Below are 18,435 nucleotides of genomic sequence, written 5' to 3'. Positions count from 1 at the left end.
AGAAGAACCATTTGGTCTAAAGATGGGGCTGTAATCCTTCTCAAAAAAGGGACATGGGCAACATAGTTGCTAGTCAAGAGTTCAAAAGAGAAGGCAGAAACAATTGCTATTCCAGAATCAGCTGATAAAGTACATGGGCTTTATACTTCAACTGAAATTACTTCAACAGCATAGATGTTACTGTTTGCAGCAGTACAAGCACACATCTGACTTGTATGAGTTAACATTCAAGAAATAAATGACTGTATCATAAAAGACTTTCTGTAGCTGAACTCATACCTCCAGCTAAACTTCTTACATTATTTTTCACTAAGCTCCAGTTATTGAAACTACAAGCTTGAAAGAATAATTGAATGAAATGGTGACACTTGCCTCAGTTTTGAGCTATAAAAATTAATTATAAGTGATTCTAAAATTGTTTAGAACTCCCACATTTCATCCATATTCCAAGCAACATTTTGATTAATAACAAATAACTTCCATATCCCTTTGATCTTTTTGGTTAACTAAAAATTTAAGCAGTACTCCTTTCAAAGGAAAGTCAGATACAATGGTACAAAGATGATGTGCAAAACATGTACAAGAGGTTATTTTTTCTTATTTCAGTTTTTTCAGACAAGAAACTTTTCTAGATCTATGGAATAATGGTCATGACACCACAATTTCTGCCAGTCTATGCAAGATAGCACAAGTACACCATGGTTCCTGCCAAAGATGGTTTAGAATCTGCAACAGCTGCACAGTTCACATTAGAAACAGTTCATGTCACAAGCAACCTAATAAGGACAGTACCAGAATAAACATATAAAACATAATTTTCAAGTCTTTATACCAAAAAGCCAGACTCAAAAGCCATCTGAATTATTCCCAAAACTACTGTAAAAACCTTTAGATTTCCAAATCCTTTGCAGTTAAAAATGAAAAGACAGATAGACAGAAGCAGAAGTGATATTAAACTGGGTGTAGACACTCAAGGCTTAAGACAAAAATCCCAACATATTATATTTGTATCAATTTTTTCCATTTGAAAGAGCCAGTGGTATGCATAAATCATTTAAGACATAAAAATGCAACACCCATTTTTTTGGGAGGTCCCAGTGTTGAGAAGGAAACCTGTCCCTTGCATAGACACTTGCTTCTATTAAAACCATAATTTTTATTTTGGTTTTTGGATTATCACTTAAAATAGCCCATTTGGTTTTGTAAACAAAACAGGATTTTAGCTTCAAATTTAACAGGCACAGTAACACCATGCAAATCCTAACACAGAGCTACCCAGATCTTTAAATTCTGTTGCTTCACTTCCTAAGTATTCCTACATAGTCTGACACTAACAACTAAAATGATGCAGTTAAAGGTAATAAACAGGGACCTTTAAGTAGCTTGTCAAAGTGACATTTATATCATCCTAGTCTCAAACTCTCATGCAAAGTTCCATCCAAAGCAACTTCACTATACAATGAAAAGCTAAGTTACTTTCCCTATTGAAAGATGTTGCTTAATCTCCTACAGCAGTTATTAGGTTTTGTATCATTGCTAGCAGCAGCACTTAGTGCTTAAGAACAGCTCCTTCTTTGTTAGAAATATTTTTTGTTGTTAACAATTAAACTCTTGCCAAGAAGCAACAAGTCAACTGAAACCTCTGGCTTTCTCTGCAACCTGCTGAGTTATCAGCAAAACCAATAGGCCACACACTGACCTTCAAGCAAGGCCTTGCTCCAGAGATTGGTGAGTGCTGTAACTTCAATACACCCAAGGGCAATGATACTACCACAGAAGGAACTCCCTTTCAAGACTTCAAGGTGGCAGAGATGACGTAGTGGTTTTGGATTACTATCACTCCAATAAAAAACCTATAATTACATAGGTAGTGCTACACAATGTGAGACAATCACAAAAATAACCACAAGGCAAGGAAAGAAATAAATTTTAAAAAGATTTGCTGTGAGGAGGTTTCTTTCTGAAACTCTAGCAGTCTTGAATAGCTCACAACAGCTGTGGCATGCTAAATGACTTCAATTTCTTTGTATTAAGAGAAGCTTTAAAACACTATTTACATCATTTTCTGGACTCATACATCACTACTGAAACACCTTCAATGCATTAAACATTTAAATCCTTGTTACTTATAAAATAGGCAATCTTCCCCCTTCTAACAGACTATCACTGGCACCATCCAAGACTTCTTACCACTTTTGCTTTAAGCTTGATGTTTATGAAAAGACCAGAATGGGGACAGGTTTTTCTTGCCCTTTGAAAGCTTTTTGATTTGTTACATAACTAAACATGTTTGTACAGCTTTCTTCATATCTACAAATCCTTAATCCACAGGATGTCAGTTCAGGCAATAATTATATGAATAAATTGTAGACAGTGTAAGAAGGAAAGAAAGATGGAGAGCCATTTGGAATTAACGTGCTGTGAATCAGTCCTGCATCATCCTTTGTCAGTGGAATTAGCTGGCTTTTCTTCCCTCTTCTTGTTGCCTTTTAGTAATAATTTTCAGTGTATTTGACACATTTCATCTCACTCAGTGCACTGAACCCTAATACAAGAGAATACCAGTTTGTCAAACATACATTACTGAGGATGCATACCAGTTAATCTTAGGCAACTGACATTGTCAAAGACAAGCCACCCTAGCAAGAGCTACAGAAATGCTAGGCAAAGAGGAGAGAGGGATAACACGTGCACAAGCACAACTGCTGAGATATCAAGCAACACAAAGGGCCAAAGCCTCCCAATTCCTGTCTCAATGCCCCCCAAACCACAAATATCCTACAACAGTTTCAAAGCACACATTTCCACTGCTGTTGACAAGATGAGTTGCAAGCCTGAAAAGACTAGGTGTCTACTTGGCACAGGATTCAGCATCAGATGCTTGAAGAGCTGGATTAGAGTAAGACTTTATTCTGAAAATAATTTTTAGTTTTTTTACATGAGTTTCACAGAAGCTTCTCTGAATATTTATAGGTCAAAGTAGAGTAGGCACTACAGTGTAATTTGTAATCCAGGATAACCACATTGATTTGCTGCTGTGGACATCAAGAAGTGCAGTCCTAATAGGTTTTTAAACAATAAACAAAAAAGTGTGTTACAATAGCAGAACTTCTGGGGTTGCCAAGCTTTATATTTTAGTGTTTCTTACAGCTGTTTTTAGCTCAAATTAAAATGATAAATGCATTCGGTCTTCAAAAGGACTGCCATTCAAAACTTGGCCATCCTGGAGATAACGCAACACACCGGTGAATTTTCTCCTTCATTTTGCTGCAAATCCTCTGATATGAGTACCTTTATTTTTTTACAATTTGGCTCAAATGCAGATGCAAGTCATTATGGAAAATAAAGGATTCATTATAAAAGCAAAAATTCTTATTTCTTTCATTTCCAAGCCCACTTATATTTTTTTAAACATGACTTCCTGAAATTAGGAAAGAAAAACAGAAATGAACAAGGACTAAGAGATCAGTAATGATATTTTCTAAGTATATTTAATATGAACTTGGCATTAAAATGAATTTTTAAAAAATGCTTTAAAAAATCCTCTTGTATAATTCTGGTTTATTTTACATACTAACAGTGTTTGGATCTAGTAGCTTTTTAAATTTCCCATGTATGGTTTGTTTTTGCTAATTACACATTTAACAGATGTACAGAAAAATAATTAATTTTTTCATGTCTCAGTTTTTCTTTAAAAAAACCGAAAACCAAAACAACCCCCTGAAAAATAGAGATGAAGACTCAAATGAAGTTCCTTGACTTATGTAACTGTTTTCTTTTGCACAAAGGGCATCACATTGCTATCCTTACTATTAATTTCTGCAATGTCCAAGACAGAAAACATCTGCTGAAAAGATCCTTTCAAAAAGAAAGATACATAAAAGACACTCCCCAGGTACACTGTTTACTGCAAACAATTAAAATATTTCAGTAGTAATACTGCTGTTTTACTCAGAAAAAAATTCTATGCAATATTAATTTCCAATAATCAGTAACAACAGGTACTTCTCCATTAAGAACTTCAAGATGGTGCTGTATATGCCATTTCACCAATGAAAAAGGTTCTGAGGAGGAATTTGTTCTTATTGGATCAGAGAAAAAGAACCAGAAGAAGCAGCACTAGTGAAAACAGTCTTTGCCAGCACCTTTACAAGAAATGCTTTATCCCTGTGTGATTTCAGGAAATAATTCCCTTTTTTTTCCAGAAAGGGTTAGGTTTTATTTGGGATTTATAACATGGCAATACTTTAACGCAAATTCCCCAGGAGAGACAATAAAGAGGCATTAGTAGGAAAGAACTGAAGGAAGACCCCCCCCACTGAATGTTTGGTAGTGATGCCTCTAGTCTGAAATTCAACATCTTGAGAAGTTCAGGTTAGAAGGAAAATATTTTGGTATACGGCAGCCAGTTCAGAATAAACTGTCTATGGGTTCAGCAGCTGACATTATTAATTCAGAAAACTTCTCAGCTTAAGCAGCCATGTACATCATAGAGCGGCTTTCTTCTCACATAGGCAGCCTGTTCTGTTCTACAACAGTTAGTAGTTCCTCGAAAAACTTTTCTTTTAAAGACAAGTGGTGCTAGAGAAAATTTTTTCGTCTTCAAACTAGAAAAAAAGAGGAAAAAAAAGAAAAAAGAAGCACCACTTCCACCTAATCCATGATATAATCTATTGCACTGGAGACATGTACATTACAAAAAGACATATAAACATTAGGAATAGAATCCAAGAAATATTTCTTTTTCCTATTATCCAGCTCAAAAAGCAATTTATACTCTAACGATAGTTTCAAAAGAAATCATTGCCATCTTTACAAGAGACACAGCACAAAAATCATCCTGAAGCAGGCTAAGTTTGGAAAAGTAACATCTTTGAGCAGAAAATAACTTTATAGTCCAACACTAACTTCATAAGAAACCACCCTCCCAGCAGGCACTGGTAGGACTTTTCAGTAAAGAAAAACAAAGAAAATAACAGCAAATTTTGGAGGGTGCATATAAAGAGAATGCAGGGATTTTGTTTTATAGATTTTAGCAGGCAACAGGTCCCCTTGCTCCTTGCTCTACACCTAGGCAGTTTCCTAAGTCTTTACAGAAGGAGGATTTCATCTCTTGGAATCAGTGTGAAAGAACAAGGCATTGGTGGTGGACAGAAGAAGATTGTTCTACAACTAAAATTTTCCAAGCACCTTACACTGAATGGAACAAATACAAATTCAGGACAGTTAATGCCAGACTCAATACAAAATCTCCACTTCATTTGAGTGAGTCTCTGACTCCATTTTCTACTGCAGCAATGGAAGAGAATCATTTAGGTACATTTAATCTGACCTGCCTCAAATAGAGAATTTCTCCTACTTTCCAGAGAAACTCTATCAAGAAGCATGCATGTAAAGTAATCAGAACTGGAAGGGAGACAATAAAAGCTTTTTCTCTTCTGAAATGCAGTCAGCATTCTCAGCTGCAGGGCTGATGAACATACAAAATCAAAAGAAATAGAAGCTCATAATTAGTTTGACTTTCATCAATCCCCAGTAAGGTCATTGTCAATCTGACTAAAATTAAATCTAAAATTTCCTTCAAGAGCTGTGTCTTAAGTTTATACTCAAGTTTATGCTCTACTCCCTTGCACAATTCATAATTAAATTTTTCAAAAACATAAACAAACGCTTGACCCCTTCCATGCAGCTGTGTCAGCTTTAGAATGCATACTCTCTTTGCAAACATGTCCACATCTTGTGATGGTTTCTATGGCTAGTGCTTACACTGCTATGAAAAAACAGTGCTTGGCTACTAGAATTTTTGAAGATCTGAGGAGAAAAAAAAAATTCTAGTTCTTCTCCTTCCACTCCCCAAGAAAGACAAGGAATTTAAAACTAATGAACAAATATCCACAATAAAAAGGAACATTTAATACTCCAGAACAGAGCTTTAAATTTAGCGTTTTATTCATCTGATACGACAAAGCACAATAAGGAAAAAGGCTTCTTCTTTTCCTTCAATCAAAATTCCTTCAATCCCTTAATAATTCAAACTTCAAAACATTTACAAAATATATTAGCATTATATATTTGTAATTGATAAACTGAGCCAGCAAGGTCATCACCTTTCAATTACTTGTGGCAACTAGATAACGTGATAGTGCACAGACTAATAACTGACAGTCAGCTAATGAACAGGTTCATGCCTTATGAAAGTAATGAGCTTCCGGGTTCCATTTTTGGAACCTCTTGCAATCATAAATATGTATTTCCTCTTCTGCTAGATGAAGTAGTTTCCTATATATAAATTGAGATGTGCTCACTACAAAGACATCCAGCATAACTTCTTTTTGCAAGGACCACACACTGTTTTTTATGTTATGGAATGCATTAGTGTAGTTGCAGGTGTAACAAGTGTGTTAACTGACTTATCGCAGCAAGAGTGTTAACTGATACATTGCAACAGTTTTACATGCCTGTAAATGGGCTCTGAATAATATCATACTTACAACATCAAACTTCTGTGTGATGTTCCCCTGGACATCAAGTAAATAAACTTTGCCATAATGTGTTCCCAGTGCCAAAAACTGTGAAAGAAAGAGATTGATTACATAAACACAAAGACACCACAAGAAATACTACAATGCTAAATGAACTCCAGGATTAGAAACACTGGGGAAAAGAAAAAAGCCCACCACTTTCTATAGAGAAAGGTTATTTTAACTGTACCCAAAGAATAAAACTGGGCTTCAAGCCCATATTACTGTGATAGTGCAAGTTAGCTGTCAGAATGAGTCATGAGGACCCTTATCCACTGACAACTAATGGTGGGTCTGCAGTCTGTTATACACCAGCTGATGTACTGTGGCAGCAAATTAAAAATGCAGTGTGAGAGCAAGAACCAACAAAGATCTGAAATAGTTCCCAGATAATTTCTGCAGCTTTGTTTCAATCCTAATGTTTCCTTTGAGCTTTATTTTTAATTCTCCTTCATTATTAAAATAAAAACAAAGTGTTCAAACACAGCAAAAGGCCAACTGTAAGCCGCTGGTAAAATACAGTTGAATTATGGAAGGTGTATGACAGTGCATTTAAGCATCCAGATAACTCCTGGATTTGCTTTCCTTCACATAGTAACATTCCTAAACAGAATACTCCCAAGACAAATACACTTGCTTGGAAATCTCAGGAGTTCCATTCTAAAAAAACAGTAGCAAAATAAAGAAATCTCACCATAAATCCATACTATCACAAACTTATTTGATACAAACAAGAAGGAAATTGATTCTGAGAGATCTGCTGTTAATTGAACCATGTGAACTACACCTAAACAGAAAAGATAGAATTTCAGTACTACTTGGTTTATGACAGAGGTTTCTTTTATTTTCCCCCTCCCCCACCCTCCCACTTTCAGCATTACTGAAATAGTCTAGGCTACTCAATTCTCTGTATTTCACTGCATGTGAGCATGCTTCATTGCAACCTATAATGAAATGCTCAAATTTACAGGCACTGCTAAGCGTGTCAGTCAGGCAGCACAATCTTTAAAAAATAACCTTACAGAAAGTCAAGGTTTAAAAGGATTTATCAAAATGGAATTGCTTAAAATGAAATTTCTGTTCAGGCACTTAAAATATGAAGCTACATTAAAAGGAGGCAAGAAAAGGAAAGAAGGCGTTCATTAGAAATTCATTCCCCGCAATGCCTTTCACTCCTGCAAGGTTGCCTTTTTTCAGGAAGAAAAAAGTCCCCCGGGTAAAAAAATCAATACTGGTTAATAAAACATCAGGTGTGCAGACATAACTAGGTATGACTATTCCACTGCACAGGCCTGCTTGAATGCACCAGGTGCCATGACGATTAGTCATCCAGTGCAGACAGCAAGCCTGGTGAAAATATGATGCTTTAGCAGCAAAAATGAAAAAAAAAAAAATTCTGGGGGGAAATGAGTCTGAATGCAGAAACCAGATCTCAGGATTCCCAGCAAAGTTAAACTGCTTTAGTCAGAGTCATATTTTACATATTACTGTATAATTTTTCTAATGATAGCATTTAGCAGGGCTTTTCCTGTTCATTCAGGAAAAAAAATTCCAAAAAAAACCAACCAGAATGAAACAGAAATACCCTTGCAAAACCTATAACCCAGCTTCATTTTTAAGCTCTCTGTTGCAAGAGACCTATTCCTAAAAGACTGCAGTACCTGGCTTCTAACAATATTGATTCTTCTCATAAGTAGTGTATCTAGTTTGCTGGAAAACTGAAAGTGCAGGGATACTTCAACTGTTTTCCTGTGTTGTCACGCTTTGTGACACTATAGCAAAAGCTCTATCTGTGCACATCCTTACAGAAAAACCCTGTTAAACTCTTGGCTTTCAAAATTTACCTGAGATGCAGGAATAAAAGGTAACAGAAACAAGCCACAGACAAAAAGGAACGCTTGCCAATTTTCCAAATGTCTGTGTAATTCTAAGTTGTCAAAAACATTTTAAAAAGACTTATTGTTTTCATTCACACAGTTAAAATACAAGCTTCATCTTAAGAGCCTCTTGAGCCATAGCAACAGTCCTCTGAGGAAAAGAAACACAGCACAAGTCAATCTAAAAATATAGCCAAATAATAAAGATAGATCCCTCAACAATAACTGTTAAGGAGATACTACTGGCTATGAAAATTAAATATTCAGAAAATAGCTACTATGTTTAACATACTAGTAGTTGACAAATCATTAACTCACTCTTATAGATTCACTTCAGAATGCCTCTATATTCTAAAACGTTTTTCAGTATGTATAAAGAGAACTCATAAAACACAAAAACAATTGTTTAAGTCACTAAAGAAGCATATGAAGTTTATTTCGTTTAAGAACAAAATATTAATTATTTTTAAAATTTCTTTACTTTGCATTGTCTATTACTTTATCCTTATCATCCCTCTTGTACATCTAAATCTCTAGCATGCGCAGTTCCTCTCTTTTTAACATAATGAATCAGGGAAGGGGGATAGGGAACTGTTAGTATGACCCCCCCAAAAGTAAAGCCTAAGCAAACAAAAAATACAATAATTACTTTCTTCTACACTGTATTAACATATCTTCCACAGCCGAATATATGCTAAGTTCCTGGCATGATCAAGTCGGTCTTTACTGACACAGCTGTACAAATAAGCACAGTATATAACAACTCCGTTTCTGAATAAAGAAAAGTTAGGACTGAATTCTGATTGCAGTTCGTAATACTATTCATAATTAAATCTGAGTGAGCATTTTTCTAGTCGCTTATGTAAACATCTCATCTAACAAATCACTGCATCTTGAATTGTCATCTAATTTCCCCATTGAGAAAATGTGTTTCCTACTGAAAAAATGCTTGATACAAACAAGAAGGGAATTGATTCTGAGAGATCTGCTGTTAATTGAACCATATGAACTACTTGTTTTATCACTGAGAAAATGTGGATTTCTCAATAGAGGTTAATGGTGAATTTTGTTTACGTTACTGTTGCCTTGCAGTGCAACTCTAGATTTGGCATCACCTCTACACAGAAATATACTGGTGCATTATAAGCACAGACAAATATATAAAACCAAGCAGAAGTGCTATCTCAGCCACAAAGTCACATAATACCTTTTCATGCACTGTCATGCAGCTGGCTGCATCCTTCTGGAGAATTTCAGTCACTCCATTAGAAAGCCGTTCATACTTGAGCTTAGGTTCTTCTTCACTCTCATCTTCCTAAATTTTTAGGAGGGTAAGGAAAAGGGAGCAAGAGAGAAAAAACAACAAAAATACTTAGAAGTTTATTTTAGATATAAACAAATTAAAAGATACCCCAAAGCTATAACACAGCAACAGGCGAAGATGGATCACTGCGATCTCTTCACAACAGCCATTACAATCAAAAGCCAAACTTTCACAGTCTAATCATCTGAAGGGGTTTGGGCTGTACTTTTTTGTTACTGGTTTTTCTTTTTACTCCAAAGTTCTGAGTGCAAAGTGTCTATAGCAGCATGTCAATTTAGCTGTAGGAGGCACTTACTTGATATCTAAAAAGCAGGAAAAAATGTGCATGTGTACTTTGTTACATAAAGTTAGTCATTTGCAATTTAGAAGTAAAATACAAAAATGATGGATATGATAATAAATGATGATAAAATAAAGTGTGCCACTGTAGCCACAATGAACTGAAAGCTGAAGCATGCACATTACAATAAACTTCATGACCTTTACAAGATGCTGCACCTCTGTAGGAAGGATAGAGGCAAAATGCTGTGAACAAAAATAAGAAGAATCCACTAGGAATAAGTTAATTGTATAAAATCCACCAATGGGCTTATGGTAAAAAAAAATATTATAAGTATGTTTTCTGGGAAGAGGATCTGGACACATCATACTCCTATGAATCACTTTTATCTTCTGCATGTTAGGATCTTTTTCTGGTAAATACTGAAGCATTCCTCTCTTTTCAAGCATGTTAGGTATTATCTCCCAATCACTACACAAAAGCAAGGAAGGATCATGGGGGAAAGAGTGAAGAGAAAGGAATCCAAGCTAAAACAAAAACAAAACCAATCAACCAACCAAACAAAAAAACCCTAAGCAGCAAATTTATTGCTCAAAGAAGACCCAACATGCTTATCTCTTAGGAAAAGAAAATCCTAACTGCAAAATAGCTCTTTGGTCACAGGCACCTATCTGTAACAGACAGTCTACAGAAGTACAATGCCAGAGAGATTCCACAGGCTTCAGTAAGTCTCAGTTAATCTTATACATGCACAGACATACACAAACCCTTATATATCCCTTGGTCCTCACTGGGAAACAGCATACCTGCAATGATATTCTCCTACACTTGCTATTGACTGTAATGAATATACCAACACTGTGTACGTTTCCCACATAAAACATCTTTTATTCTTAAGCAACCAGAATATACCAGTGCAGTGCCCTAGTTAAAGGAGTGCCTTGACTTCCCACTGCCTTCCAATTCCTAGAAATGCAGTGTCAGCCTACAGCAGAACTGTATTTGTGAAACACTTTCTTGTAGACACAATGCAAAAATAAATTTGGAAGAGAGATATGTTAACAGGTTAAGAAAATGCATTTTGTTTAAATTGTTTTTGCAGTATTAAAGCCACTATTTTCCAAGTTAAACAGTACAGCCATTTACTATGTGTGCTACCACCATATATGGTAACATGTACATAAGCTCATACAAAACACAAAAAAGCCATATATACCTATGGAAACACCCAATATTTAGTCCCATGCCTATAGAAATATGCTGCAAAGACAGCCTGTTTTAAAATGTTGTGTGAGAGTTTTATGACAGAATACAAATGAGATTAATACAGGGATGTCAGCAGTGCATGACGTAGGAGTATGAAGTGGGATGTCAAAATGTCCACTAAGAAACAATTTTATTCAGTAAATCTAACACTGAACAAAGTTGTTACTAGACAGAATGACAATGTCAACTTACAGGTCTGTATAAAAATCAGTCAAATTCCTCATGCCTACAGATCGTTAATAAATGGCTACAAGGTAGAGGGAGGAGGTAAAGTCAAATTAAAATCCATACATTTGATGGAAGGACAGTGTAAGGAAGTATGTGTCCATTTTATAACAATTAACACATTACTGCATTTTATACACTGCTTACAAAGACTACACTTGAAATGCATGGGCAATCATTGAATAAATTCATAAGAGTAAAAATTGAACTCCAGTCATCTAGTTTTTATTAGATCCCACATGTTGCTGGGACCAGGACATCCAATGTGCAACCAACATGAAAAGTTAATTCTAGTCTCTGGAGTAGTTTGCATAAAATCATTCATCCATGGACCATTAAATAAAGTTACTGTAAATAAGATTTACCTGTCTTATTTATGAGTGAAAACTAAGTAATTTTTTCTGCACATGCATATACAAAAAATACATACTTTCAAAAGTCAGTGCACCAAAGCGTTCTGCCAGACTTCAAAGTAAGTAAATAAAATGAAAACTCCCAAATATTAGGCATGATGATGTACCTATTTCACGCTTTCTTGACAGGTATCTTCTATGTTAAATAAAAGTCAAGCTAAAAGGTGAATTGAAATGAGGTTGGAGCACTTTACTGTAAACAAAATGAAATAAAAAGGTGATTTTAAAAAATTCAAGATTACTGCTTCAGACTCCCATATATTAAATGCATTTCATGATCTCTTATTTAGAGTATCAGGGTTTAATAATTTTAAAGGTATTTTTCTACCAGGAAAAGCTTTTATGCAGTTTGAACTTCTAAAGTAAACACAAGCCAGTGTTAATAAAAGCAAATCAATAATTTTTGTTAAATTTTAATAATCTTGAAAACCCACAAATTAAACCATGAGCAGCCTGAGTTGAGATGTCAGTTAGCTGTGTTTCTATGACAACCTAGAGGAATAGTACAAGTCCTGACTTGCAGCAAAGCTAGGATATAAACAGAGTGAAATTTACCCCATACAAGAGAACTCACAGATTTCCTTTTTTAAGGGAAAAATAATAAAAAATCAATTTCTGAACTTACACATATTTTTACTAACTGTATGACACTTTTAATTAAACCCTCCTAGAGGATTCTAAAAATTCGAAAAGAAATATTGCAACACTGCTTTTTGTACCACCACTTAATTCTACTTCAATATTTAATGCCTAAAATTATCTGAAATAACAATACTAAATTTTGAGATGTTTGACAAATGTTTCAAGAGAAAAATAAATATTTACTGCACAAAATGTGTAAACCACATTTTGTAAAGCACACATGGCAGCCTTAAAATCTGAAAGGCAAGGAGACCCACAGAGCTGTCAGGAGGAAGGTACCTTTGTGATGTGATAAAATAAATAATGACCATTTTTCAACAACAGGAATGCTAACTTGAAACTCATACTCCATTTGATTTTCCACTTGCCTTTTAAAGCTAAAGCTAGCAGTCATATCGCTAAAATATGCTGTAAAGAAAAGGCATCCATAAACATTTCCCACTGAAAGCACATTTCCAACTGAATGAAATACCCTGATTAGCCCCTAAGACTAATACAAACTCCTTCCTACTGAGAGCTTTTCCAGTTGTCACTGGCTGAACACTCCTGAACTGAAAACAAATTCCTTCTCATTCACCCAGCAGCTATGGAACACCAACTCTTCCTCTGAAACAGATTTACAAAACTAACAAGACCTACACATGTGCAACAAGCTCTCAACAGGGCAGTACCACTGCAAGGGATTCTCACCAGCCTTTCTGAACTCAGGTTCACAACCTTCTTCAGATATTCTGCCCCATCTTTCCTAGCTTTGCCTACAGGAACTGCTGTGCTGGAACCATGAGTAGGAAAAAAGAAAAAAAATCTGAAATCAGTCCTTGTGAAGAAAATTTCCAGAAGGAACCTGTGGGCAGTTTCCAAAGTTATTCCTTTAGCCCACATTTCCTCCTGCAGCAGAGGATCTGCCCACAGGACAGTCAGTCAGATGAACACTGCTCTATTCATTACAGATACTCTAATTATGTTACAGGTACTGACAGCAAAAGTGTCATCCTTACCACACAATTTGCCCTCAAAGTTTTTCAAAGCCTTTATGGAAATAAACATTGCATACATTGTAAGGGAAGTGTCCTTCCCCTTTGCTGCACATCTTCTGTCCGGTCCCAGATAAAATTGCAATTACTCTAAATGTCCAGACTTGTTTACGCCTGCAAGTTTTGATCCTGCAAAGCATTTAAACTCCAATACAAAGACAGCTGAAGTCCATCACTGAAGCAATTTCAAAAAGGACACACTTACACCCTACTCCAACAAGGCCCTAGTGTCATAGGCCTTCTTAAAAGGTTATGTCTGTAAAAGAAAAAAAGACAAAATAAACAAAAACCTTACCATTAATTTTCTTTTTTAACATGCTTTCTTTCAAGTTTACATTGATTTCAGAGATTATAAGAAAAATGGTGAATTACTTCATTTCCTCCTGGCCAGGACAGGGTTAATTTTTGCAGTAGCCAGAGGAAGCATGACTAGCACAGAGAAGCTATCCCATACCACCTCATGCCATTGCCAAGTGTGGGGAGGACCCACACTGAGGAAGAGGAATCCCTTCTCTGAGAGGAGGAGTTGGGTACTGCTGGTTCCAACCCAGAGTAGCAGGTGAGTATGTGAGTATTTTTGCATGTGAATCACTCTCTCTCTTTTGTACACTTTAGTTATTAGTACTGTCACTGTTACTGTTCATTTTCTTATCTCATTGCTGTTTCCAGTAAATTGTTCTTATCTCAACCCATCATCTTTCCCTTTTGTGCCTTGTACCTCTCCTCTCCAGCCCAACCAAGGGGAAGGGGAGGAGGGGAACAAACAAGAAGCATGTGGTTTGCAGAGTCTCAGTGGGAGCACTAAAGTGAGGAGTACCATTCCTAAATTGCAACACCCTCTAGCTTACTCGGTCATTCAAAGGCTCTGCCTCTGACTGTCTGAATACTTAAATGCTTAGGACGCATTATAAAATCTTATTAAAAAAAACCCCAGAAACCAAAAACCGAAACCAAAGCAAAAAACCTCATTCTGCTGCAGAAAGCGCAACCCCAATACTACTGCAAAAAGGTGAGAAGAGACTACTAGGCAATTTGTGGGAGTAACTTTTCTTGATATTTAATACAGGTCAGACCTGGAGAAATCATATCAGCACTTTTATTTATTTAAATAGTCATCACTATCACACAGAAGAAAAAAATTAAACTAACTAGTTAGAGCTCCAGAATTACTAGTTGACACACTATATGAAAATCTCCAGTAGAACCAAAGAAACCAACTCAAATTTATTTTTGAATTAAAATAAAACTTCATAGAACATTTTAAGTTATGCAAAAATGAATAAACACAAGCTTAGTGCTCTGCTGGGGGCATCTCCACTTCTTATAGAAATTCAACGACAAATATAAAAAGAAAAATAAACCAACATAAAAAGACCTCAAGCCCCAAAATGAAGTCTCCAGGGATAGTTCCTTATTTCTCTTGTATATGTGCAGAAGCTCAAAGTGCAGCAAAATACCCAGCAGAACACAGTTGCCAACATCATTTATTACTTTCCTTGGTTTTGACATCTTGACTTGATCCAAGGTATAACCATCTCCAACTCCTAATTTTTTTAAATAGAAATAATGTCTTAATCAGGGCATTGACTGATTGTCTCAGCTTTAGTTTTGAGGGCCTGTGAGGTTGGCTGCAAATGATCTTTCATCTATAAATCCCTTATTTGACATGGGAGCAAAGAGTACTTAGCCAAGTGCCTGGTGTGCGGCTGAGAAGCAGAATGGATGACTTCTAGCCAGACTGCTATGAAAGGAACACCATCAGTGGGGTTTTACACCAACATCTGACCCCCTGGCTCTCTGCAAACCCTTTTTAACACCAGAATTGCTTGGAAGGGCAGGATTGCACCTAGGACGGCTGTGCAAACCTTACTTTGGACAAGGGAGCCCACCAAGAACCTTAAAAACTTAAAGTTAACTGCCACAAGATTTCCATGACAAGACAAGTACTACCCAAGAAAAGATACAGATAAAGATTTTTATTTAAACCTTCACAGCACTTCTATATCCGAGAGCTGCACCAAATGGATCATAATGCCTCCTTAGGCCCAATAAAGACATTATGACTATTTTCAGCCTCAGAACTTGTAAGGACCCAACTAATTTCCATTCATTCAAGGTAAAGAGATATGGATTTACAGATAAACCTGATTTTACTGTTGCTGAACCCCATTTCCCAACACCTACAGGGAAAATATCTAACACCAAGTCCCTCAAACAAGCAGGTTCACTTATTTGTCATATCTAGTTTTCTCTACCCACATTATATTTAGGCTAAATGTAGTTCAGACAATCTGGTAATCCAGATAATCAGACAGAAGCCTCTATATTCTCAGTATCACCCCGCGAATATCCATGTGCATCATTTCTCACTTCCTTCTTTACCATATTTCACACCAAAACATTTTCTAATAGCTGTATGATAAAAAAAATAAGACTTATCATACTTTCCTTGTATCTAATGGCAGTAATTAAGCTTGACAAACCATACAGTTTCTTCACCCTGGAAATAATGCTTCAGTTTAGACATCCTTGGTCAGCTAGGACAATGAGAAAATTCTTCAACATTGCTGATTTGGACAACAAGGCAAGATGCAGGCAGAGCAACTCTCCACTACAGCTCTGTAGGACTAGGTCTGCTGACAGGGTTACTCTCAGTTTTGGGACACAAATGGAAAAGGAAATCAGTGACTCTACCCCACCAAAATATTATTAAGGTTAAAGGACTGCCTTCACAGTACCAGTCAAACCAACTCACCTATAACCCAATTGTCCAAAACACACTCCCACTCTAACACTCATAATCCACTTTTAAGACTGCAGTCTTGAAGGCTCACAAGTCTTCCCCAAGCCCCCCTCGTATAAATCTCCTCTGTTCCATCCTCTTGTAATCCTCAGATGGACCTTTGCTGATCCCCTTACTTCCCTCAAACACTTTATCAAGCCCTCTCAGCCTAGACTACAGGTCCAATTTCAACACTTTTCAGTATGCCTGCCAGGAACCCCATCTTCTTCCTTTCCAAAACTACCATGTCCTCAGCTGGAAGCTCACTTCCAGCCAGGCAACCCTCATGGCATAGCTTTCCAATACAGGGTGTAATGACTGTTTATAGCCTGACATGAAACAGCTGTTCACAGGACACCAGAATCCAGCACGAACAGCTCAGCAAATATAGTATGGGTGGTTCTTGGAAAAGGCAGGCCACAGCTCCCATCTCAGCAGCACACCCAGAGAGCTCAGAGACATTAAGAGGACAGAGATCAAGACTGACTACTGAGGAAATGGATTTGGCAATGTAGACAATTACCATCCTGGATTTCCATGACCTTTTTCCATATCTTAAAGGCACAGATGTTCTTAAAATACTCAGAAAAAAAAAAGGAATTTTATTTACTAATTCAAGGTTGACATATGCAAATGAGTACACTGCTCATTTGCAATACAAGGGAATACGGCAAATGAATAAAAATATCCAGAAAAAAAACCTACTGCAAGTGAAAATATCACATGGGAGCAACATGTGATTTAACACATGCAGGAGAGTTAATAAAAGTAGAAACCTACTGCAAGTGAAAATATCACATGGTAGCAACACATGACTTAACACATGCAGGAGTAGAAATAAAATAAAAACTAGAAAATAAATATAATAAGTAGAAAATATTAAGCAGCAAGTTGTAACAAATTGCTAGCCTCTGTAGATGAATTTAAGGAAGTAACATCTTCATGTCACAACACAGTTGGGAGATCCCTTTGACTCACCCTTGACCATGTCAAAGTCCCTGTGCTATCTGGTAAAACCAATGAATAGGTTATTTGTTTGTTTTTTGAGAACACAAGGATGAAGAAAAACTCCTAATCTTTACCTACTAAATGCTTACCCTGCTCACAACTTTTAAGTACAATAACAACTGGGTTATACCTGTGATGAGGTAAATTTGCCTTATGCCCCTCTTCCTTGTTATATTCCTATTTCACAGTCACGTAACAGTCGGTCTTTATAAATCCTTATGACTGCAGGCATCCAGATACAACTTGTACTTTAAAGATGAGGGGTAGAAGTTTTGAGCCCTACACATTAAGTTGGTGTATTATCTATCTGATATCAGAAGGAATCCAGGAATATTTCTGGACATTTGGCCACTTCCTTCTACCCTAACAGCAAATATGTTCAACTCCAAGTAATCTGACCCACTATTAACTGCATTATGTATGCACACCAGTAGAGTCTTATTTTTCCTCAGCATCACTTGGAAAAATCTATTTGAAGATGATGACCAATTCTAGTAAGAATAGGGACAGGATAAAGGTTTGTCTTTGGAAAGTTTTAAAAGTCAAAATTGTCAAAAGATGCAAATTACTGAGGTAGGCAATGAGGATGTAACACTATCATTGTAACGGAGGCAGCTATTCACTCAAAGTTCTTCCATTGTAATGTCAGTCTTCTTTGGTGTTTGCCTCTGATGCTGCCACTTTTGAAAGAAACTGCATGTAAGACAACCTATTGCCTGCCATTCTGACACGAAAGTCAGGAAAAAACCCTAGCCCAAATCCTGCTTCTTCTCACACTAACTGGAACCCATGTTATAGTTTAGAAATAATTTAAATAATCATTATTTCTGAAAAAATAGCTGGAAATTCACAACAAAGATTTAAAATTTTTTATTTTCATTGTTGCAAAACCTCTAGAAGATTGTTACTCTTTACAATCAAGAAACACATAAAGTATAATTTAGAATCTAATTTGGTTCTTAAAGAGATAGCACCTTGCGCTAGTTTTGCAATAATTGATTTTTGGTGAAGAGGGAAAAAGTCAGCCATGGAAGTGATTCTCTGTGAGGAGCTGCTAGTGGCT

General features: G+C 36.3%; 1 protein-coding gene across 3 annotated transcripts in view; it reads right to left on the bottom strand.

Annotated features, from left to right (window-relative positions):
* VPS41 (VPS41 subunit of HOPS complex) overlaps positions 1 to 18,435 on the bottom strand; it is a 114,492-nt gene that overhangs the window by 83,756 nt on the left and 12,301 nt on the right. For all 3 annotated transcript variants that reach the window (XM_038161897.1, XM_038161905.1, XM_038161916.1), the window contains 2 exons: positions 9,606 to 9,713; positions 6,492 to 6,569 (listed from right to left, as the gene is read on the bottom strand). In XM_038161897.1, the coding sequence (XP_038017825.1) occupies positions 6,492 to 6,569; positions 9,606 to 9,713 (186 nt within the window). The remainder of the gene's footprint in view (positions 1 to 6,491; positions 6,570 to 9,605; positions 9,714 to 18,435) is intronic.

The sequence above is a fragment of the Motacilla alba genome, chromosome 2 (assembly GCF_015832195.1).
Source record: "Motacilla alba alba isolate MOTALB_02 chromosome 2, Motacilla_alba_V1.0_pri, whole genome shotgun sequence".
NCBI classification, from domain to species: domain Eukaryota; kingdom Metazoa; phylum Chordata; class Aves; order Passeriformes; family Motacillidae; genus Motacilla; species Motacilla alba.
This window is presented reverse-complemented; position numbering and strand designations above follow the sequence as displayed.